At 35.6% G+C, this 22756-nt stretch overlaps 5 protein-coding genes and 1 non-coding gene across 6 annotated transcripts; 4 read left to right on the top strand and 2 right to left on the bottom strand.

The window, feature by feature from the left end:
* Positions 1-174: 174 nt before the first annotated feature.
* LOC143635715 (small ribosomal subunit protein eS4x-like) lies at positions 175-2152 on the bottom strand. Its single transcript, XM_077103473.1, has 5 exons — positions 2073-2152; positions 1604-1681; positions 1340-1520; positions 1114-1211; positions 175-629 (listed from the first exon to the last, which is right to left on the bottom strand). Exons 1-5 carry the CDS (start codon positions 2073-2075, stop codon positions 198-200), a joined length of 792 nt encoding a protein of 263 aa, XP_076959588.1. The 5' UTR covers positions 2076-2152; the 3' UTR covers positions 175-197.
* A 3502-nt stretch (positions 2153-5654) lies between these two features.
* On the top strand, positions 5655-5736 carry TRNAS-CGA (transfer RNA serine (anticodon CGA)). The gene has a single exon. It is a non-coding gene; the product is annotated as a tRNA-Ser (tRNA).
* A 1283-nt stretch (positions 5737-7019) lies between these two features.
* On the top strand, positions 7020-8602 carry LOC143635714 (uncharacterized). Its single transcript, XM_077103471.1, has 3 exons — positions 7020-7091; positions 7548-8063; positions 8159-8602. Exons 1-3 carry the CDS (start codon positions 7020-7022, stop codon positions 8567-8569), a joined length of 999 nt encoding a protein of 332 aa, XP_076959586.1. The 3' UTR covers positions 8570-8602.
* A 1516-nt stretch (positions 8603-10118) lies between these two features.
* On the top strand, positions 10119-11558 carry LOC143635761 (protein NODULATION SIGNALING PATHWAY 2-like). Its single transcript, XM_077103513.1, has one exon. The coding sequence runs from the start codon at positions 10188-10190 to the stop codon at positions 11556-11558; it is 1371 nt and encodes a 456-aa protein (XP_076959628.1). The 5' UTR covers positions 10119-10187.
* An 818-nt stretch (positions 11559-12376) lies between these two features.
* Positions 12377-14990, top strand: LOC143635738 (septin and tuftelin-interacting protein 1 homolog 1-like). The gene has a single exon (XM_077103493.1). The coding sequence runs from the start codon at positions 12429-12431 to the stop codon at positions 14967-14969; it is 2541 nt and encodes an 846-aa protein (XP_076959608.1). The 5' UTR covers positions 12377-12428; the 3' UTR covers positions 14970-14990.
* A 2783-nt stretch (positions 14991-17773) lies between these two features.
* On the bottom strand, positions 17774-21201 carry LOC143635737 (receptor-like protein 7). Its single transcript, XM_077103492.1, has one exon. The coding sequence runs from the start codon at positions 21199-21201 to the stop codon at positions 17779-17781; it is 3423 nt and encodes a 1140-aa protein (XP_076959607.1). The 3' UTR covers positions 17774-17778.
* Positions 21202-22756: the final 1555 nt, after the last annotated feature.

Raw genomic sequence — 22756 nt, 5'->3', positions numbered from 1 at the left:
TCATTATATAAGTTGCAAAAAATCAGACGTCAACTGGTTAAAAAACAAAGCTAGAAACTAAGATGAAAAAGTTTCACCATTTATAACAAAACTTAACCAACAAAATTCAACAGCATATCATAACCAATAATCATCAAAGCATAAAACAAAAACATCCCAGCAACTTAATTCAAATTAAAAACATCACAAAACACAATCTAAGCGGCAGCTTCTTGAGCAGCCTGCCTCTTTCGAGCCTCCTCAATAATAGTCAACTTAATACCCTTACCCTTTGGTAAGGAAACCCATGGTTTTGAACCCTTTCCAATTGTAAACACATTACCCAAGCGAGTGGCAAACTCATGACCAGTAGCATCTTGAATGTGAACGGTTTCAAAGCTGCCCTTATGTTTTTCCCTGTTTTTAAGGATTCCAACACGACCAGTGTTTCTTCCACCAGTTACCATGACAACATTACCTACGTCAAATTTGATGAAATCAACAATCTTGTTGGATTCTAGATCAAGCTTGATGGTGTCGTTAGCTTTGATGAGTGGGTCCGGGTAACGAATGGTTCGGCCATCATAGGTGTTGATATATGGAATGCCCTTTGAACCGAATTGAACAGAACGAACCTTGCATAACTTGAACTGTAACAAAGTTTCTAAGGTTAGCAAATTGACATCATGAAAGAAAAAAAACTGAGGTAAATGTGACAGTTTCAATACATTTATTTACAAAATGACTTTACATTTGTCAACAAGTTCATTTAAATTTGTTAGTTCATTAAAACTTATGAACTTAAGATAGTTTTAATCACCTTTTAGGCCCAACACATCTAACAAACATAACCGGTATCAGTTCATTTGTCAAAAACGTATACATCTGTTCACTTAAATTCATGCACCGTTTATTTACTACATAAGCAAGCACAAACATGTTCATTAACTTAACAAACAAACCCAAACAAAAAAAAACCATGTTCATGTTAGATTGTTTGCTTAGTTTAAGTTAAAAAACAAACAAGTCGTCAAAAAAAATGCTCCGTTTGTGTTTGTTCAATTTGTTTACAAGCCTAGCCGGTTGAGCTCAACCACTAAATCAATTAAAATAACTTTAGGCAGTTATACAAACCTTTGACTCCTCGCCTCTGATTGAGTGCAATCTGAATCTACCTTTTGTGTCATAAAGAAGACGGAAGCTTTCATTGGTTTTAGGAATAGAAACGACGTCTGTTAAAACAGAAACAAACACAACATAGCAAGCAAGTTAAGATACAAAAACAGCTTTTATGACAGTAATCTTTCTATATAAAAACAAAGACAAAACAATCATAAAGATGATCATCGAGAAGACTAACCCATGAAACCAGCAGGGTAAGTCTTGTCAGTCCTGACTTTGTTGTCAACGAGAACATGTCGTTGCATCAAGATCGATTGAACCTCACGGTACGTCAAGGCATACTTCAACCTGTTCCTAAGAATCAAAATCAATGGCAGGCATTCCCTTGATTTGTGTGGCCCAGATGATGGTTTTGGAGCCTAAAATAATAACCTAGAGAAACTAAAACTAAAAGAATATACACACATATAAAAAAAGTAGAAACAATAAAGATTTGACTTACGAAAGCACCGCCGAGTTTGTCAAGCATCCAATGCCTAGGGGCATTGAGCCTCTTCAAATGCTTCTTCAGACCTCTAGCCTATAATATAATAATAATGTACAACTTTTTGTCAACAAATGATATAAAATAAGCTTAACAAAAATATGTTAGCTACATAAATAATATATTTGCAGATTGAAGCTGTAAACTGACAAATAAAAATAATAATTGATAATTTGGCTTAATTAACAGTAAAACCTAGACTTGCTTAACACAATCATTACAATCAAATTCAAGTTTTGTAAGTAATCAACTAAAAGCCTAAGTAGAATCAATAGTATCACAATATCATTATAAGATTCAAATCAAAGGAAGAAACATGATCTGATGGCAAAACCCTAGAAACAAATCACAATCGAACAATAACATTATTATGAACCGAGCATTACAAATTAACGCTCAATTCGACTTAAAACTGACGAAATGGTACCATGTTTGCGGTCGCCGACGGGAGATCTGAATCTCCGGTGAAGTGCAAGGTGACTGCCGCAGCCCCAAAATGTTATAGTTACGACCAGTCTGATAAACCCTAGGTCAAGTGTTTATATACATACTTTGCAAACCTATTTGATCATCTCATGGGCAGATTAATTGGGCTGCCCATTCACTGAAGTTGGGCTTGCTTGGTCTAATGGTCTTTAGCTCTACTTTTTCTTTTTCTTCCTTTTTTTATATTTTTGTGTATGTGGGTCAAATTTATGGGGTTCAAAATAAAGTTAAACAGGTAGAATTAGAATTAGGGCATTGGGATATGGGTTTTTTAAATGATTATTAGAATTAGGGCATTGGTATATGATGGGGAAATAGTTGTTTAATCAATCTTAATGTTTTATAATGATTTAATTAAGACAGCGTGACATAAAATAGTTATAGTTCATCATTGACAATTACATGTCACACATGTCCTTGAAGACTTGATTAGTTATCATTAGGCACAATTAAGCAACATAAAACTTAATCATGACTACACACTTCCAAGATTATGATTATCAAGTATATGTCTATGAAGGTTAAGTCAAGATTTCTACACCAACATGAAGATGAAAAAACCACTAGACTAATTCATTGAAGATTAATTAACAATTTAATCAAGATAGATTGTTAGTTTTTATAAACTTAGGATAAGTTTATAAAATTATATATTCAAACACAATTGTTTAAATATGTCAAATATTTAAAAGACTTATTCCATCTCCTTCATGTTTGACAACCAAATCTACCAAAATGGCAAGTCAAACTCAAATGAGGAATGAGTTGAAGCGTTGGTTGAACATTATATAACATATTTAACCAAATGAGTGAAATACTTGGGTTGTGTTGTATGGAGAAGTGAGAAGTGATTGGGACATGTTCTCACATATGTTGGTTAACATTAGAAGCCAAAATACCAAGACAATGACCACACATAACGTTCATACTGGTAAAACCAATATGAACTGAATTGGGCGTCCACGATCGCTTGAAGCGAACTTCGGGCCATCAGTCCTTTAGACTTGTCTGTCACATACTTGGCTATAAATAAAAGACTTATTCAAACCAAGTCCTCACCCCTTTACTCTGCAACATTTACATACACACTTCAAGGTTAATCTTTTTCATTATTCAAATCTAATCAAGCTTCAATTATCTATATAATAGATTAAAAGTGTAGAGCAAAAAGAAGAGTTTTTTAAGCTATAATCCAACCATCTTACTTGCAATTTGAAGAGTTAACACTATAGATTGTTATAGTGTTTTGACAAGTGAGGAATCATCATTAGTTGATGATTTGAGAGGGGAACTCACTATCTTTACATTTTTGTATCAAGTTGGTAACTCTATCTTGATATAGAGTTAATTTAGTTGTTAGGAGAAGTCTCATTATCTTGATATAGTAAGATTAGAAGAAATTGTAAAGCTAACTACTTGGTGTGCTTGGTGAGTAAGGTGATCACTTCCTTTAAGAAGTGAAACGTTTGTATTGGTGATTCCTACCATTTAGGGAAATGACTAGTGAAGGAAATTCTCGATCGAGGATTGGGGAGAGGACGTAAAGGGAATTAGTTAGCATTCACTTGAATCTCTATAAATTCGGCTGTGTCATCTCTAACCCTTAACTCTTTACTTATTTATGTTTGTTATTTATACGTTGTGAAAAAAGTTTTGATAGTGACTAATTAACAAGTGTGACTTAAAATATTATCAAATATTATCAGTTCATCAATGATAATTATATGTCACATGCATGTACATAAAAATTTGATTAATCATATTATGCCATCTAACAAGTATGATTAAGGCATCAATGTGCTATTGAAAGAAATTGGTTGAATGGAGTGAATGACGCTACTAACCATCGTCAGTAGCCTCCAGTTAAGCGTGAAAGGTTTAGGGGTGGGGCGGTGTTCCAAGGAGACCCCTCGCGTGAGGGTTGCAAGCTGAGCTGTCACATCGGACTATTGGGGGTTGCCACTGATGTATACCGGCCAGGGAATGTTTTCCAATCTCAATGGTTAAGTCTATACATAAAAGGCATGCATAATGCTATTGATTTAATAAACCATAAAAGAAACAACCTTTTCTAGTGAAATACTTGAATTGTTACTGTAAGGTCAAAGCTTGTGGACCATGACATGTTAATACTTAAAAAGCAAATGCATACAAAGTGGATAAATGTAATAAAAAAATCTCACAACGTTTAAATCACAAAACACAATAATATGTGATCTAGTCGTCCACCGTTGATGGGATCAACTGCGTGAATCAACCGTTGGGCCACCAAATGCATAAACTTTGTGCATGTGTTTTGGGCTATAAATAGTTGTCACGTGTAACCTTTAACCTCACCCTTTTTGGTCTAACTAAACACTTATAAACTAAATATTTATTTTGATTCTAACATTATTTAAGCACCAAATTGAAGAAGAGTTCAAGATCAAAGAAGAGCAAAAAAAATGGTACCATCTTGGCATAGTTTGTTGAAGATGACCGCTATCTTTGCGTAGTAAGACGTTGTCATGGTGATGCCTACCGTTTAGAGAAACAATTAGTAAAGAAAACTCTCGATCGAATGATTGGAGAGCGAACCAATTGGATTAATCAATTGTACGTTTTTTATTCATTAACACTTTACTTTTGCATTTATTAAACCAACCCCCACCCCTACCCCACCCCCAACCCTTCCTGGTTTCTACACAACAATATATCTTTTTTCCCCTTTTGCGTGAGGCCATCAAGTAATCTTCATTATCTTTCAAAATTCCAAACCATAATTAAGTATCATCTAAGTAATTCACAAACTAACTTCACTTTTCAAGTGTAAACATATTTAATAAAAAAAAACAAACAACTTTGCCTCCACTAGCCATAAAGACAAGATCAAACTAGCGTATTGGAAACGTGAACTGATAGACAAATCAAAAGCAAGAATAAAAAAAGGTATTCATAATTAAAATCAAAATCAAAGTGCTAGTCCAATGAAGAAAGCACCACCATATTAAAACAAGTCAATGAAGAATTGAAGAATACGAAGACCAAACCAGAACCAAAATGAACGAAGGAAGTGAAGACCAATACAAATACCGATAAAGAATTTGATAAATAATCTAACGGTTCTAACGTCATGATGCTCCAAATTCGAGGTATCACACACTCATACAAAAGAGAGAGAACAAAATAAAGACTACATTGTAGTAGTGCCAAACTCGGGCTAAAGGAAAAGAGGATTAACAACTCAACTACTCAAGCCGCATTTCTAAATCTTATCACGTAATTATTTTATAGGGTCACCCTATAGCCTCACTCGGCTTTGCTCATACGTCTTTAAATGGTGGAAGTCCATGAACATAATCTGAACGACTTGAAAAGAGGTCTTCGTAGTTAGTACTCTCAAGAAACTACTCCAACTGCCAATTTGATTAATACATGTTTTGATCGTTCATACCATCCTATGTGTAGCATGGAATTATAATAGACGATGTTAAATATCATTCCTTCATATTAAAGGGAAATAGGATCAGAAACAAGCACAATTGTCGATATGTCCGAGTGGTTAAGGAGACAGACTCGAAATCTGTTGGGCTTCGCCTGCGCAGGTTCCAGTCCTGCTGTTGACGCATCGTTTTTACTTTTTCGCAAATCACATCTCATCATTTATACCAAACAGGCAAACATGAATTTTCTTTATCACATGCCACTTTAAAATTTCAATTTCAATTTTACAATAAAAAAGAAGAATTCTATTATCACAGTCACATTTTAGTAATTAAATTTTATGTTAATTTCTCTTTTTAGCATAAAAATTTTGAGTTAATATACCCAACTTAACCTAATAAAAAACAAATGATCACAAACGGTGGCATCCCAATCGTGGCGGGATAACTGTTATTATACGAAAACTCCACCAAGTCAACAAACGAACTTGTCAGGCTGACATGAACACACCGTGTTTAGCTAAACAAGGTCGACCTAAAACTGACCGACTCGTTTATACAAATCCAAGCTTGTGAATTTCGTGTTTGGTTCTTGTCTTATCAGAAAATCACACTCCTAAGTTATGACCCCTTTGTATTTCACTAAAACCCGTCATTGTCATATTTGGATGGCCAACCATGCAATTAAAGGCCATAAATTCGCCTCCTATTTTTCTTTGATCGATTTAGTTAATCTCTTGTATCTTCAAAGTTCAAATACATTTGACCAAAACTTCTTGCAAAGTTACAAAGATGATCAAAGATTTCTTCATTAGTGCTATGGCTTCCTTGACCAAGATCGAAGCCACTATGTTAACCGAATCCATACTTGTTTGAACTTGGAACCGCTTCAAGAAGGAAGCCTTTTATTTTCTTGATGATGAATTTAAGGCTAAATAAAGAGAATTCCCTGCCTTTGAATTTTGACGATTGTTGCTTCATATGTTTATGCGTCACTTTCGATGATACAAGTAAGCAGAAAAGTTAAAAAGTGTACATTACAAAATAGAATTTGGATGAATATAATATAACCACTTGCAGACCTCATTATTTGTTATATTATCTTTTTGTTGGAGTTTTCTTGAGTTTGGTAAGCTGTACCCATCAATCTTAATACTTTTTAACATCACAATCAATCATTTTTTCATAAAACTACAATTTACTCTTAGGGGGTGTTTGGTAGAGGGAATTGAGGGGTGAGAAATGGAATTGGAAAGAATTCTCTTGTTTGTTTATGAAAGAAAGATGTGAGAAATGGAAATAAACCATTTCCATTTCTCTGATTTTGTTTCTCTAAAAAAAGCGGAGAAATGGATTTCTAGGGTTTCATTTCTCCCATTTTCCTCCTTTTCTTTTCAAACTCTTTCTTTTCTCTCCGTGTATAGAACTCAGGAACACAGTGGTTGTTTTTTCATCTGCGTTTCGATATGGGAGAATCGACATGTCTTATGCATTCTGTATCCTTTCCTTCAGGCATGCCCAGTGAATCTAATAACCATGTAATAGCGTGTGGTGAGAATCGAAAGCAAATTTCAATAAGGCGAATACATGGAGACTACCATTTCGGGTCGACTCCGTCCTTCACCTAATCGGACTCTTCTTCATTCCAAATCATCAGGTAGTAGTATTATTATTATTATTAATTCATCGATCAAGTTTCCTCCGATCTAATTGTCATTAGGTTTTGTGATTAGAATAATTAGGCTTTTTTTGTTTAAAATGCTAATTTATTAATGAAATTGGCAAATTAGGGTTTGTAGGCTTGTAATTGGGGTTAATTAGTCAAAATAAACACAAGGTACTGATGCAAATTAAGCGTAGACAAATTATGGGTTTTTATTATTGCCCACTAACTGTTTGTTGAAATGCTCCAATGGGTTGTTTCTGTTTGAGTATTTGTGTGTTTCTGAGTTAATTGTTGCATTTTCTGGTGTTATTTGGGTCTAATTTTGCAGGGAAACCATGTGCATGATCTTGGGGATTCTGTGTCCTTTGGGAGGTTCGCATCTGAGTCATTAGCTTGGGATAAATGGTCAGCTTTTCCGCATAAGCGATACGTTGAAGAAGCCAAGAGCTATGCCCAACCTGGATCTGTTGCCCAGAAGAAGGCTTTCTTTGAAGCTCATTACAAGAAAGTTGCTGCTCAAAAGGCGGCTGCAGAAGCAGCGGCTGCTGCTGCTGCTGAACAAGAGAAAGCCAAATCCCAGATTGAAGAAAGAGTTTGTGATTCAAATCATGATGCCCATGATTCACAAGCAATTGAGGAACAGCAGATCATAACTCAACATGCTGCTGATTATAGTTCAACTGTCAATTTGGTTGAACCCCTAATCGAGAAGACTGTAGTTGCTGCTGATGTGAAGAACAAGGAATTGTTAAATAATACTCAGAATCTTGAAGATGATGTTTCTCCTTCGGTTTCTGTTTCAGAGGATAGTAGAACATCTCAAATGGGAAGACCATTGTTGAAGGTTATACTCATTTTCGTAACACATGTAATCATAACACACATAATTTGTTTCTTTATGAAACAATTAGTAAACTCATGTGTTTGATTCTGCTGCAGTCAAAATTAAACACAGACCAAGAAGTTTTGCAGCCGAAGATCAGAAGGAAACCCGCCGTGCCTTCATTTAGGTCAACATCAGTTGGCAAAAAACAGTCACCAGCAAAATATGCAGCTTCTATGCATTCCAGGAAGGAAAACATGGTCACTCCAAGAACCAAAAACTCAAACACAATCGAGTCTATTGATCAAAAGAAATCAGCCCCAAGATCTTTGTACACGTTGATGAAATCCGATTCAGTTAAAGAACCTTGCAAGTTAAACACCCCAGTGGTTCGAAAGACTGAAAGCACAAAACTTGGTCCAAATGCTCATTCCACGCCCAAACGCTCTGCAACGCCTATGAAAACGCCATCTAAGGTATTAGTATTAATCCTGAATAATATTGTTATGATTTCTTTATTTAGCTAAAAACTTATGTTAATTAATCTTGGGTTGCAGGTTACAAATGTTGTGAATAAGCAACAATTAGCAACACCTTCTGTAAACAAAGGTAAATGATTCAAATCATATTGTGAAATTCATTGTTTTTATAAAAGTTAACCTTTTTGGTTTTTATACGTTTTGAAGGATGGAAACACCTGTTCATCCATCAGCTGCTGGAAGCAAAACACCTGGTCAAAAATGGCCCTTTTTATCAGCTGTGTAAGTTGTTATATTATTCAATAATCATCCTTCAGTTCTTGCCTCATATGGGCTATCAAAGTATCTAATTTTTGTAATTTTTTTGCTTATTTGTGTACCTATAGTTCAAAGTCCTTGAGTGCGTATAGAAACAAGCTACAGTCGCCAACTGTGTCATCCCCGTTCACCTTGCGAACAGAGGAACGAGCCGCACGAAGAAAGAAGGTATGGAGGCTCGTGAAATCTATGAAAAGGTTAGTGATGAGTTGAAAGCTTTACCAGGTATCACTACGAAAAAACGGTTCAAAGCAGCTCATTTGATTGGTAAAAGATGTGGATTTAGGACGTTCTTTTCTTGCGTTGACAATAGAAGAGAAAATTGAGATGGTCGAGTTGTATACCGATGGTTCAATGGGATAGTTGTGTATGGTTGAAGTATGTTTTGTATGTGAATTGGTTTTAACTATGGTTGATGTTTTTTGCTTAAAAACTATGTTTTGTATGTGAATTGGTTTGATCAATGCCTATTTTGGTTGGAATTTATGCATCTTTTTATATGTTTTTTATTTTTTAATAAATATTTGTTATGAAAAAAATACTTGTGCTAATGATAAAGTTGATATAATTCTCTGTTTATTTTCTATGTACCAAACAAGAGAAATGATTCTCAGCTATATTTCTCTACTGAAATCTCTGTACTACCAAACAGAACAGTCAATTCTCATTCTCCAGACCAATTCCCTTTCTCTGCAATTCCATTTCTCTATTCCATTTCTCTACAATTCCATTCTCTGTACCAAACACCCCCTTAGTTTATATGGTTAGAAGTTGTGTTAGACTAAAAAATCAATTCTTATTGATATCCAACCATAAAAGTAACTGGTTATTAACTTGTTGGTTGAATGATATTGTGTCCGCTTGATGTTTATCGGGTCCCCATTAATCCCATTTGTTTTTTGTAATTTTCATTTTGCGTATAGAATGTTACATATATTGCTAACATTGATGAAAAAGGTAAGATAAAGGTTTAGAATAATTAAGCAAGTAAACCAAGACAACCCGAATAAAACACATCTTGATTGTGATTTTAATCATGCTATTTATTGTTATTGATCAACGTATCGAGCCGTGCGGCCCACCTTGAAGAAAACTCCAAATGTGACGGAAGCCCGAAAATGACTAACTTGCTTTAAATTCCAGTTTTGTAACGCCACTTTTAACTTTATGTTTTGACATTTTTCAATCAATAATCAAGATGTATAAACAAGTCAAGAAACACCCAAACTCATCATATATGCAACTCAACCCCACACAGCTCTCTCTGATCATAACTTTGAAATCATCATTGATCACAATGATATAATCATGGTGTTATAAGCTTCTACTTCACCAATACAATCCAAAAATGAAAGTTTATCAAACTTATGACCATGAAGTGTTTTCTACACTCACCACCACTCCTGAAAACTCACCGCTTTCATCAGTCACTCGCGATCATGTTGATATGGAGGGGCTTGATGATGTATGTAGATGGTTATGCGATGATGATGATGATCTAGGTGGTGGTTATGTACAAGAAGAGTCTACGGAACTTGATTCCCAAGCAGGAATCAAGAATCTACTCATGGCTTATGCAGAAGCCATTGAAATGGAACAACATGAACTTGCTAAAGTGATTGTGAAATGCATAAGTGAAAAGGCGAGCCCGAATGGATCACCACTCGAACGCATAGCCCTCAGCTTGTTCGGGTCTGAAAATCAAGAAAAAACATATCTTTTTCAAGAATCTTTAACAAACTTCAATCTAGCATTTAGAGCCTTCTATGACATCTTTCCTTACTCACGGTTCGCTCATTTCACCACGAGTTCAGCCATCATTGAAGCTGTCCCGGCCCATGTGGACTCGGTTCACATAATCGACTTTGACATATGTGAAGGGATTCAATGGCCTCCGGTTATAGAAGCCATGGCGAGAATCACGAAATCTTTGATCATCACAAGCATCAAACTTGATCAAGATCAAGATTCTAATTTTGATAAAATAAGGTGGCATCTTTGTAACTTTGCAAGCAGTGTAGGTCTAGATTTGAAGGTACAAGAGATGGGCATGTCACAAATGTTGAAAAAGATGGATGAAAGAAATATAGAGAGTGAATTTAATCAATTTGTGGTGTTTAATTGTATGATTGGCCTTCTACATATGAGAACAAGAAAGACAACTCAAGTTATAGACTTTATAAAACTAGCAAGAAACTTTTTAACAAAACACCAAGGGATCATAACGTTTGGAGGTGGTTTAGAAGTCGAAAGAACGAAATATCATTCAAACTTTTCGTCATTTTTTAACATGAATTTGGCATACAACAAAGCTTTATATGAATCAATGGAATGGGGCATTCCTAGTTATCTCAATGAAGCAAGAATAGCTATGGAGACCCTTTTTCTTGCACCTTGTGTGTCATCAAAATCTTGGTTTGGAAAGTGGGACGAACGACAACGAGAAAACTCGGTTTTTGAGATGAATTTTGAAAAGGGTTTTGGGTTAAAAGGTGAAAGAATGAGCATGGAAAGCTGGAATGAAGCAATGGAAATGGTGAAGGAAGGAGAAAGTCCGTACAGGATTAGAATTGAAGGAGGGAATGGGAATGAAATGGTGTTGGAATGGAAAGAGACTCCATTGCTGGCCGTTGGGTTAGAATTCTTTGCTCTAAGATCGTCTAGTTTGTCAACGAGGCCCTGCACACGACGCACCTGGTGCAAAAATTCAAAATCTTAAGAAACAAAACTAACAATATTGGGATAAGTATTTCATTACCTGATCTGAGGGTGTGCATAAAGCCAAAATAACCTACCCCTAACAAAACTAACTGAAACTATAGATTTAAGTGGGTGCCAACGCTCTCCCTGACTAAACACTGAATCCGCCCTTGGGTAAATGCAAGACATAAGGTAATCTTTATTATGTTTTAAAGTATGTTACGATCTCTCTTTAATCTCCTTAACTAATAATTTAGTGGTGGTAACAAAGTTACCCCTTTAGGTTTTTCACATTCGATAAAAAAAATCAAATAAAATAAAAACGATAAAAATAAAAGTCGGTCAATATAATCAGATTATAATACAACTTTGGTTTATTAACCAAACCCAACCTAGGGCTGATTTCTTCGGATCAACATCATCTGCTCTTGTTCATTAGGGTATGATATCCGTTGCTTCTGTAATTTCTAATTATACGCTTTATTTTACTTATCTCATATATGTTTCACGCGAGGGTTTATTATGTATTCAATTTGGAGTATAGGGTTTCGTAATTAGTTTGGGCGGATACCTCACTGCTTGTAATTCAGCAACTGACCTAAAAATTATTAATATTGTTTTATTCGGTTACCGGTTCCAGTTCCACCCAAATTAAACTCCCCTAGATCCTAGATTTATTTTTAACTTTTAAGCATGGTTGCAGAAGTCGCTAGGCACTGCCCACCCTGCAACCATGCTTTTAAGTATTGTATACGTGTCTTGCCCTAAGAAACATTAATTATTTGATGTTAAAATTCAATTAATCTTTGAACAAGATCACTAAATTCTGAACTATTGAATTTTAACGTTAGTTATTTGATTATATTGCAGGTTTGTTTATCGAGTAACCATGGATGAAGACCAAGAAATGGAGCGATTTGGGATGGAGAATGATTATGAAGACGGTAAATGGATCGATGGGGAATTTTATTACGGGAAACGCAAAGAAAAGAAACGCCACCAAACCAAAGATGACGCGCTGTACGGTGTTTTTGATTACAGCGACAGTGATTCGGAAGGTGGGTCCTGCAAGAATAAACGAAAGAAAGACTTTTCTAAAACACAAGATTATTCCAAGCCGTTAAATTTTGTATCTAAAGGCGTTGTGATGCCAACTGAAGAAATCAACCAAAACTCCAAAGAAAACAATGAGAAGGATGATCAAGTCGATGGGGGCATGCCTGGTTTGGGTTTCGGTGCCTCGGGTTCGGCCCATTCTGGTCTCGGGCTTGGTTTCGGGTCAAAGAATGCCAGCAGTGCTAAAGAAGAAGCCAATGACACAAGTGAAGACTTTCTTCCTACTGCATTTGGGAAGCAGTTCAAAGAGCGGGTGCGTCAAAGGCGTGAGGAGATGAGTATAGCAAAAGTAAACGAGAGTTCATCTTGGGCGCGGTCGGAAAAGCGAGAACCGAAAAGTGGTGGCAATATTGGTGGTTTTGAGAACCACACGAAAGGGATCGGGGCTAAGCTACTTGAAAAAATGGGGTATAAAGGAGGCGGGCTTGGGAAAAACGCCCAAGGTATTGTTGCTCCGATTGAAGCGAAATTACGCCCCAAGAATATGGGAATGGGGTACAACGAATACAAAGAAGCGGCTAATGTGCCTATATTACAAGAATCACTAGATCAGAATAAGGGTTTACCTCAGCCTATTTCTGAAAGTCAACCAAAAGAGAAGATGTGGTTAAAGCAAGGTCGGTTAAAGAAGAAGAAGAAAGATTATGTAACCGCGGAGGAATTGCTGATTAAGAAACAAGAACAGGGGTTGGATGTGGTGCAGAAAGTGTTTGATATGCGGGGCCCGCAAGTTCGAGTGTTGTCAAATTTGGAGAATCTGAATGCTGAAGAGAAATCACGGGAGAATGATGTCCCGATGCCCGAACTCCAACATAATGTGAGGCTAATTGTTGATCTAGCTGAGCTGGATATTCAAAAAATTGACCGCAATTTAAGAATTGAACGCGAGACAGTTGTCACGTTGCAAAAAGAAAAAGAACAGTTGAAAGCTGATGCTAACCGACAAAAGAAACAACTCGATAACATGGAAGAGATTGTTGAGGTGGTGGAATGGTTAGGTCTTGAGAGTCAAGCGGGCACGTTGACTTTAGACTTACTCGCTAAATCGGTTGGTAATTTACAAAAACGGTTTCCTGACGAGTACAAACTCGCTAGCTTATCAACAATCGCATGCTCTTATGCTTTACCTTTGTTCTTTAGAGAGTTTCAAGGGTGGGACCCGTTAACCAACCCAGAAGGCCATTTAAATGTGGTATCAGTTTGGAAAGATCTGTTACAAGGAGACGAGATATTCGACTCGCCATACACTCAGCTTTTTATGGAAGTCGTTTTTCCGGCAGTAAGAATATCGAGCACGAACACGTGGCAAGCGCGGGACCCGGAACCATTGTTAAAGTTTCTTGATTCGTGGGAACAGTTAATGCCGCATCAGGCGCTGCAAACAATACTGGATAATATAGTTATGCCTAAACTGTCGGCTGCGGTGAACTCGTGGGACCCTACTCGCGAACAAATCGCCATACATAAATGGGTTCATCCGTGGCTACCATTATTAGGGCAAAAACTCGATACGTTTTATCCGACTATACGAAACCGGTTGGAAAGCGTTCTTCATGTTTGGCACCCGAGTGACGTGTCGGCTTACACGATTTTATCACCGTGGAAGCCGGTTTTTGATCCGGTAAGCTGGGAACAGATAATGGTTCGGTTTATTATTCCCAAACTGGTGGCTGTTATGCACGAGTTTCAAGTCAACCCGGCTGACCAAAAGCTTGACCCGTTTTACTGGGTGTTGACTTGGGTCAACGCCATTCCGGTTCATCACATGCTCCATATTATGGATATCTTTTTTAACAAATGGCAGGAGGTTTTATACCAATGGCTATGTTCAAAACCCGATTTTCAAGAGGTGTATAACTGGTTTATGGGTTGGAGAAATCTTATACCCGCTGAGCTGGCATCTAATGAGCATATACGGGCCCGGTTACACACGGGTCTGGATATGATGAACCAGGCAGCTGAAGGGTTGGATGTGGTTCAACCGGGCTTGAGAGAGAATATTGGCTACTTGAGGGCACGTGAACAACGGCGGTTTCCGGTGGCGGCACAGGCGGCAAAGGTGGTGGATGATGGCGGTGTTGATTTAAGCCTGAAAGAGGTTATTGAGGTCCATGCGCAGGAAAATAATGTGTTGTTTAAACCGAAACCTGGGCGAATGCAAGACGGGCATCAAGTTTATGGGTTTGGGAATATTAGTATTATTATAGATTCGCTTAATCAAAAGGTGTTTGCCCAAGTTGAAGATCGATGGTCGCTTGTGTCACTTGAGCAGCTGGTGAAGTTGGAGAAGAATAATGTGGTGAGAAGACGGTGAGTTTTGAAGATTCTGAGAAGTTATTATGGAATGTTATTTGGTTGACTTGTTACTTTGTAGTTTGCTTTGTATGGAGTTTTTGTTTAGTTTGTTTAAAAAGAACTTTTTAACATGTACTTGTTACTTGTAGACTGCTAAGTAGAGGATAATACCGGGTTGAACCCGGATTGAAACAAAAAACATGCCAAAAGCAAACCTGATAGCATTGGAGTTAAGCTGCTAGCCGGTTTTGGGTAGGACTAAAACTGTTTTGGTGCCCAAAATTGCGTCGAGCCGGTGGTGCTTATGGGTTGGGATGAAATTTTTATAGTTATTGAAAAAAATTATTTACTGTTTGGTTTTGAGCAGATGGACAATGATGATGCAATGTTGGTGTGACTAGATACAATGTTCATACAAGTGTGTTAAACATGCTTTCTTTTTAAAATCAAGGCAACAAGCCAAACAATAAACCAACGACTATCATTGTCTTAATGGTTTCATTTGACACTGCAAATTATTTTTAAGTTCCTTACATTGTTTCCACGGCACACATTGCACTTTCTATTTATTTTTTAAATTCTTTTATATTATTATTTAGTTTTTTTATTATTTCATTCTTTGTTTTTCTCTTACAACTTTCAAATATTCTGTTGCTATTTTTTTATCTGCGTTTCACTACCCTTTCTTTCACGGTTTAATGCATTGTAACGGTGTCTTTAAGGCTAATTCATGTTTTAATTACCATAAAATTATGTTGATCTTGGTTTTAAAAAGCGTGTTTAAGGTTGCAACCATAATGCTTAAGAAGCATGTGGCGTGAGGCAATAGAGCCGGCACTTCGTGCACATAAAGTGTATCATTGAATTTATAGATTTTGGCTGGTTTTGTGCTTTGGGTTGCTTTTGGCAAATTTTATGTGTGGATTAAAGTTTCGTGACTTTTTATGCTATAATAGTGGTTATTAATAAATTAAGTTCCATGTATTTTTATTATATATATTTTGAGAGCTAATTAAAATTAAAATTGCAGATTGTAGTAAATACTATATGAATACACGCATCTAGTAACTAAGAGCCCCTAGAACATTTAAAAACCAAGTTCAGGCTATTATTTGAATTCTTTGGATTTGAAGATTCTTTCTTGATAAAATTGATCAAGATTTCTGCTCCAGCAAGGAAAATAATATAAGGATTAATTTCATATACCGAAGTTTTTGGTTTTGATTTTGATCAACTTTCTCTCATCTTTAACAACAACTAAATAATCTATCGTCACTTCTTTAGAATCGCAAACCCTTCGAAGGTTCATCGCAATAGATATCTACAAAGTAAACCGTTTCACATCTAATCGAACCAAGTAAATAACATTAAATGATCGCTTCTATGAAAAACTAAGGGGTATTGACTATTTTCTTACTTGCGTTTTCCTTGGTATTTGTTATAAGTGAAATATTTATCCAATCTTATATGATGTATTTGAAACTTAGTCATCTTTCCTCTATAAAGTATATATAATATTTTGAGAAAACTAAAGAGAACAATAAAGTTAAATTTAATATTTTAAGAAAACTATTTATGAAGTTCGAAAGGAGTAAAAAAATGTTACCTAAAATTGAATAAGCAAAATATTTAAAGTTAAAAATGTTCATATGAAAAATCTTATTATATAGATTTAAGATAATATGATAATATATTACATTTTTCAGTGAACTATGTATATATAATATTTTAATTACTTTGTAAGGAAAATATTATAACATTTTTAGTTTTGTAAGGATATATACTGGGCTTTAAACTAAGCGAATTCAACCGAACAAGGCATTACTCATGTTAGTCCATTAAGCTTTTATCGGACAAACGAACGGTTCACGAGCGCCTAACCGAACAAAATATCTTGTTCGTTAACGATTCACGAACACAATGAACACAAACAATGTCTTATTTGATTTGACTAACCGATAATAATAGTGACAATGGTTTGGACAGGATACCTTGTGTTTTTTTTTCTAACATTCATTTTCATATGCTAATTTACATAATACTTATATATAATTTTATTTTATAGTTAATAATTTTTCTTAAATCTATATAATAAGATTAGAAAAGTCATTAGAAAAATATACAAACCTTTAATGAGCATACATAAACAAACATTAACGAGCATAAATGGACTTTAACAAATACCTTATCGAACATGAACACAATCTCCGTTCGTTGATTTAGTTAATCGAACGAATTTCCTTGTTCGTGTTTGTTCATTTATTAAACGAACGAGCATAAATATACTTCCCACCGAACATTCGACAACCCAAGGTATATATATATGACCCTTTAGAGAAAAAAAATGAAAACTGAAGGGCCGTAAATGTCTCTCAAAAGTAATTTGATCTTGGCGCCTGATTTCAATTTGGGCTGGAAGTCGCAAATGCCACAGTGATGATCTTATCGTTTCTGGTACGCATACATACATGATACATATACATGCTTTCTAATCGAATTTCAATAGTGGTGGAATGTGGTTTTATTGAAATCGAACCCCGTTGTATGAGTGTTTCTCATGGTTGCCCACCAACTGTTCGATGAAATTCCTGAATGAAGCTAACAGTTGTTTTTTTTGTAATATTAAGTTAAATTTAACTCAAGAATCATAAATAAAGATGTTACATCATGTAAAGCTGATTACTTTGAACAAACTCACCTTCAAATATTTGATTAGAAAAGATAAAAAAAAATCGCATCTCCAGTTTTACTATGATTCCTCATTTTCTTGCTTCAAGATTTCACATATATATATATACATTGAGAAATCTAAACAATAAATTTAAATATTAAAACTCACGGTTTGGTGAATGAGAGTCTGCTTCTGATGAACGGATCGATGAAAAAGTAGATAATGGTTTACTTTGATCAAAACATGTGCATTTCGTATCATGAATGGCTTTCTTTCTATAGTAATCAAGTTTGGTACAGAACACGCAGTACCTTCCTTTTGACTGATCGACTTCTGATTCAAATTCGCTTTCGTCTGAGCTTTCATCGCTGTCTAGAATTTGTTTTTCATCATCTTCATCTTCTTCAAATAAACCACATGGCGCATAATGGATATCGAGAGGCAAACATATCAGGTTTACGAGTTCATTAGTGTACTTATCCCAAAAGTGTCTCCATTTCTTGGACAGCACAAGAGTTCCTAAAACAATGGCTGCACCTGACCCAAATCCCACCCCGGTGAATATGAACTGCCAGTCATATTTACTCTTTGATTTTTGATCTTCTGGCGCATTTTCTGCTCCAGGAATGTTTGAACCAGAGCAGGTTCTGCTCAATGGTAAACCACACAATCCCGTGTTTCCTAAATAGGAATTATTTTCAAAAGTCTGAAGTTGGTTGCCTGTTGGGATGCTTCCTCTTAATTGATTGTATGACAAATTTAAGGTAGAAAGAAATGTAAGATTTGCGAGTGAATATGGGATCCTTCCTGTTAAGTTGTTCCATGACATATCTAATGATCCTAACTGACTCAAATTTCCAATAGATGACGGGATGGAGCCTGTGAACTCGTTATGTGATACATTGAGAACATACAATGCTTTGAGTCGGCCAACCGTGCTTGGTATTTCCCCTGAAAAGTGATTCTTTGAGATATCAATGGATGTGAACACCGTCAAGATTTTCACTAATTCCAACTCTAGTCCTTTGGCTGTGACTGTAACTGTATCTTGATAGTAGATACCGGTAAGCCCTAACACTTTGAAGGCAATGTGCTTCTTAGTTTGTGGATCTCCGTTCTCATCGCTCATCATGGCACCCCATTGCAAGAAACAGTTTTTTGGGACGACCCCACTTAATTTATTGAAAGCTATATCAAGAATCTGAAGCTTTGACCAATTACTTTGTTGGTTTTGATTGCAACCCACAGATCCATGGAGCTTGTTGGATCTCAGAACAAGGACACGCAAGTTAGTATTGTTACCCAAAGAACATGGATACGTGTCGTTTATGTTGTTTTTTCCGAGGTTTAACACCTCTAGCATCTTGCAGTTGACTAATGATTCTGGAATCTTCCCTTCTATACCATTTCCATGCAGATCTAGAGTGTTCAAACCACAGCTTCTAGAAAAATTATCCTTGATTTGACCACTCAGACTATTGTTTCCCAGGTTTAGTACACCAAGACTGCTACTTGATTCAATCAAACAATTTGGTATGCTTCCGTTTAACCTGTTGTTTGACAAATCAAGAACCCTTAGGTAGGAAGCATTGCATATGCTTTTGGGGATCACTCCAGTGAGTAAACTGTTAGAAACCGAGAAGTAATATGCTCGGGTGAGATTTCTTCCAATGCTTTCTGGGAGTGAGGAGTTGAAAAGATTGTTTGAATAGTCGATGATTGTGGCAGATTGTGGCGGAATTGGAATCACCCCACTGAGATGATTGGAATGTAAGTCAAGTACATTAAGTCTGGGAAAATTATAGGGCTCTTCGAGACCGGTTAAGCGGTTATCAGAAAGGTTCATATAAGAAAGATTTCCATTTCCAGCTTTCCATATCCATGTTGGTATCTTTCCTTCAATCATGTTGCTTGAAAGATCAAGAGTTTGCAATCTTGTTTGGTTACTTAAATTAGGAAACTTATGAAGTTTGCAAGAAGCCAACTTTAAAGTTGAGAACTTGGGGAGGCGAGAAACAAGATTGATATCATCATTTATTATAATCGACAAATTATTGAACGAAAGATCAAGAGTTCTTAGGTTTTTCAAACGATCTTGAAGTTCTATGGTTCTTATGGTCCCATTTAGTTTATTTGATGATAATAAAAGAACACTAAGCTTTCCAAGTTCAATGAAAGATCTCGGAATTTCTCCTTCCAGTTTGTTACTACTCAAATCAAGTGTATCCACTGAGGATACCGCAGGATTAGTGAAGTTAGCAAGTAAACCATCAAAATTATTATTGGAAAGCTTTATTTGTTGCACTTTTTGCAAGGAGAACAAAGATGAAGGTATAGGTCCATTAAAGTCATTAAACCCTAAATCCACAAAAACAAGATTATGAAGACCTTGAAAGCGAGCTGAAGGAATGATACCCGATAAACGGTTCCATGACAAATCAACATGGGCAAGATTCTTGCAGTTTTGAAATGATGGAAATTGCCCAATAAACTTGTTTGAAGACAAATCTAGGTACACCAATTGGGTGAGGTTTTCCATGGATTCAGGTATATTCCCACTGAAATTACTTCCCATAAGATCAATTATTGATAAATCTTTCAGATTTCCAATAGATTCTGGTACTCCACCTGAAAAGTTTGTGTGGCTGAGCACTAATCTTTGAAGCGATCCGTTGGTAGGAAAATCTGGTAAAGAACCTTTAAGATTTATGTTAGTTGCTAAATCAAGAATCTTTAAACTCTGCAACTGGAGGACCTTTTCAGGAAATGTTCCAATCAAGTTACATGAACCGAGATTCACAACTGTCAGATTCTTGAAATTGGCAAAGAAATACGGAACTGAAGAACTTAAGTTGTTGAGAGTCAAATGAATTACAGAAAGTGACTCTAGTTTCTCAAGGGAATTATCTAAAGGGCCTGAGAGTTGACAGTTTGACAAGCTTAAAACTTCTAAATCAGGTAAAGATGAGGACAAACTCTGGCACCAATCAATTTTTTGTGATGAAATATTCACACTATCTAGATAAAGACATCTTAACTTTGTGAGGCTTTGAACAAGCATGTTTAGATTCGGGTTTTCAAGTTTTAATGAACGAATTCCGTATGAGAAAAATGAAGAAAGATCAAGAACTTCTAGACTATTGAGTTGCGATAGTTCTCCAGGAATCTGACCTGAAAAACCTGAATTCGATAGATTTAAATACGATAAACTTTCTAAACTGCCAAATCTTGAAGGAATCTGTGTGAAATTGAATTTATTCGCAGCAAGATTCACACTTTCAAGATTTTTTAAATCGAAAAGAACGCTGGAATCGTCAATTCCAGCTGATATCATTTCATTACTTATATCTAGACCAATAATCTGACCGCTTTGGCTGCAAGTGACACCTTCCCAATTGCAACAATCAGTAGCATTCGGGTCCCAAAATACCAGTTTTGTTGAATCTGAAGTATCGAACTGCAGAGTGTTCTTCAACTGTATCAAGATCGATTGCTGGTCGTTTTGACATATACCATAAACTGGTATCAAGATTAGGTAAAAGGGTATGAAGAAAATGTGAAAACAGAGGTGGGTGTTCATTGGAAATCTTGTATGAAGTGTTTTTGCGGTTGATAATTAGGACCAGAGAACATAGAGATAGAATACAAAAGTCCCAGGTTTTTGCAGCGTATTTATTGGGTGTGGTTGAGTGTTGACATATACCTGTTTTGTTTACCAAGTCTTTGAGTTGACTACACTATTCTTGATATGTTCTCTTTATTATAGATACTTTTCTTTAGGAAAAAATGTGAAAATTCAATGCCAAGGGATATGGATATTTAGATGACTATTCCAAAAGATATCCTTCAGCTCTGATAACAAATAGTCAAGTATTAATGAGAAGATTCATGATGGAAAAAGTGTCAAGATTGAATACATTATCGGTGATATGAAGTCCTTAGGGTTCTTGTGGTTTAAAATAGATCGAGGCGTAACTCTACCTTTGGTCTAATTGGTGTCAGTTCCATATGATGTGGTTAAGAGTTTTGCCCCTTCGGTTTGGAGGGGCTGTTGTGTTTGGTGGTTTTGTGTGAATAAGGTTTACGGGTTGAAAAAAAAAGTATTGTCGGGTAATTCCTACACACAGCAACACCGAATAGCCTAGTCATACAGAGGGTGGTCTCTTTGCGACAAAACTCCAACGTGATAATAATATTTGCGTTTGTGTAGAGATGACTAAATATCCCGACTAAGTTCACAAATAGTTAGTTTGTTATTGATGGTCTTTAGTTTGTTGAGCGCATCGGTTCGCTTAATATGATAATCATTAGACCTTTGATGTTTATCATTGATTTTATGTATCTATATACTTGTATTTGAAACAATTTAATATTTAATATAGTAAAACTGAGTTAGTGGCAATCTTGTGTTCTTCAAAAGAATTGGTCTTATATTTCAGGTGTATAGAAGCGTGGACTGTTTTTTTATTATATGATTTGAAACGTAAACTACAGTTATTATTATTATTATTATTATTATTATTATTATGCGCGTATTTTGACCTTTTGGAATTAAAAGGATCTGCTTCTGTTTATACTGAATATATTATTCCGGTTTTCAATACAGCAGAAACTCTATAAAATAATACACTTGGGACCACCAAAATTTATTAATTAAAAGAGTTATTAATTAATCAATAAATTAATAATTATTAATTTATATATTAATTAATATTTTATTAATTTATAGTAGAATGTTCTGACTCACCCAAAAGAAAATGTAGTTGCACAGTTGTTGACTGATGAAGAAATTATTGAAAGCGTTATTGGAATTAATAAAGATGATATCGATGAAGAAGATGATGAAAGTTCTACAATGGAGCCCCCTTCGCGAAACGAAGCTATTAAAGCGGCAATCACATTGAACAATTTTTTGTTGAGCTATGAGAAAACAACACCAGAAGTTCTTACCATGCTAAGGAAAATTAGAGACGAGATTCAAGGGGAAATTGATTTCAACAAAAAACAAAAGACAATTAAGTCATTTTTCAAGAAACCTTCATAAATCATTCATGTAATATGCTATATATAAGGAATTATTAATTTATATTTTATATGGGGTCTAAATAAATTATCAAAAATGTATTATCTTATAA

The sequence above is a fragment of the Bidens hawaiensis genome, unplaced genomic scaffold, assembly GCF_021521415.1.
Source record: "Bidens hawaiensis isolate Kalapana, Puna unplaced genomic scaffold, B.hawaiensis_p1.1 tig00007678_1, whole genome shotgun sequence".
NCBI classification, from domain to species: domain Eukaryota; kingdom Viridiplantae; phylum Streptophyta; class Magnoliopsida; order Asterales; family Asteraceae; genus Bidens; species Bidens hawaiensis.
This window is presented reverse-complemented; position numbering and strand designations above follow the sequence as displayed.

Coding starts and splice junctions, on each gene's coding strand:
- LOC143635761 (XM_077103513.1), top strand. CDS start 10,188: ATGAAAGTTTATCAAACTTATGACCATGAAGTGTTTTCTACACTCACC.
- LOC143635715 (XM_077103473.1), bottom strand. Junction 1,212..1,339: donor TTACCCTGCTGGTTTCATGG/GTTAGTCTTCTC, acceptor CTGTTTTAACAG/ACGTCGTTTCTATTCCTAAA. Junction 630..1,113: donor TCAGAGGCGAGGAGTCAAAG/GTTTGTATAACT, acceptor ACTTTGTTACAG/TTCAAGTTATGCAAGGTTCG.
- LOC143635714 (XM_077103471.1), top strand. CDS start 7,020: ATGGGAGAATCGACATGTCTTATGCATTCTGTATCCTTTCCTTCAGGC. Junction 7,092..7,547: donor CCAGTGAATCTAATAACCAT/GTAATAGCGTGT, acceptor CTAATTTTGCAG/GGAAACCATGTGCATGATCT. Junction 8,064..8,158: donor TGGGAAGACCATTGTTGAAG/GTTATACTCATT, acceptor ATTCTGCTGCAG/TCAAAATTAAACACAGACCA.
- LOC143635737 (XM_077103492.1), bottom strand. CDS start 21,201: ATGAACACCCACCTCTGTTTTCACATTTTCTTCATACCCTTTTACCTA.
- LOC143635738 (XM_077103493.1), top strand. CDS start 12,429: ATGGATGAAGACCAAGAAATGGAGCGATTTGGGATGGAGAATGATTAT.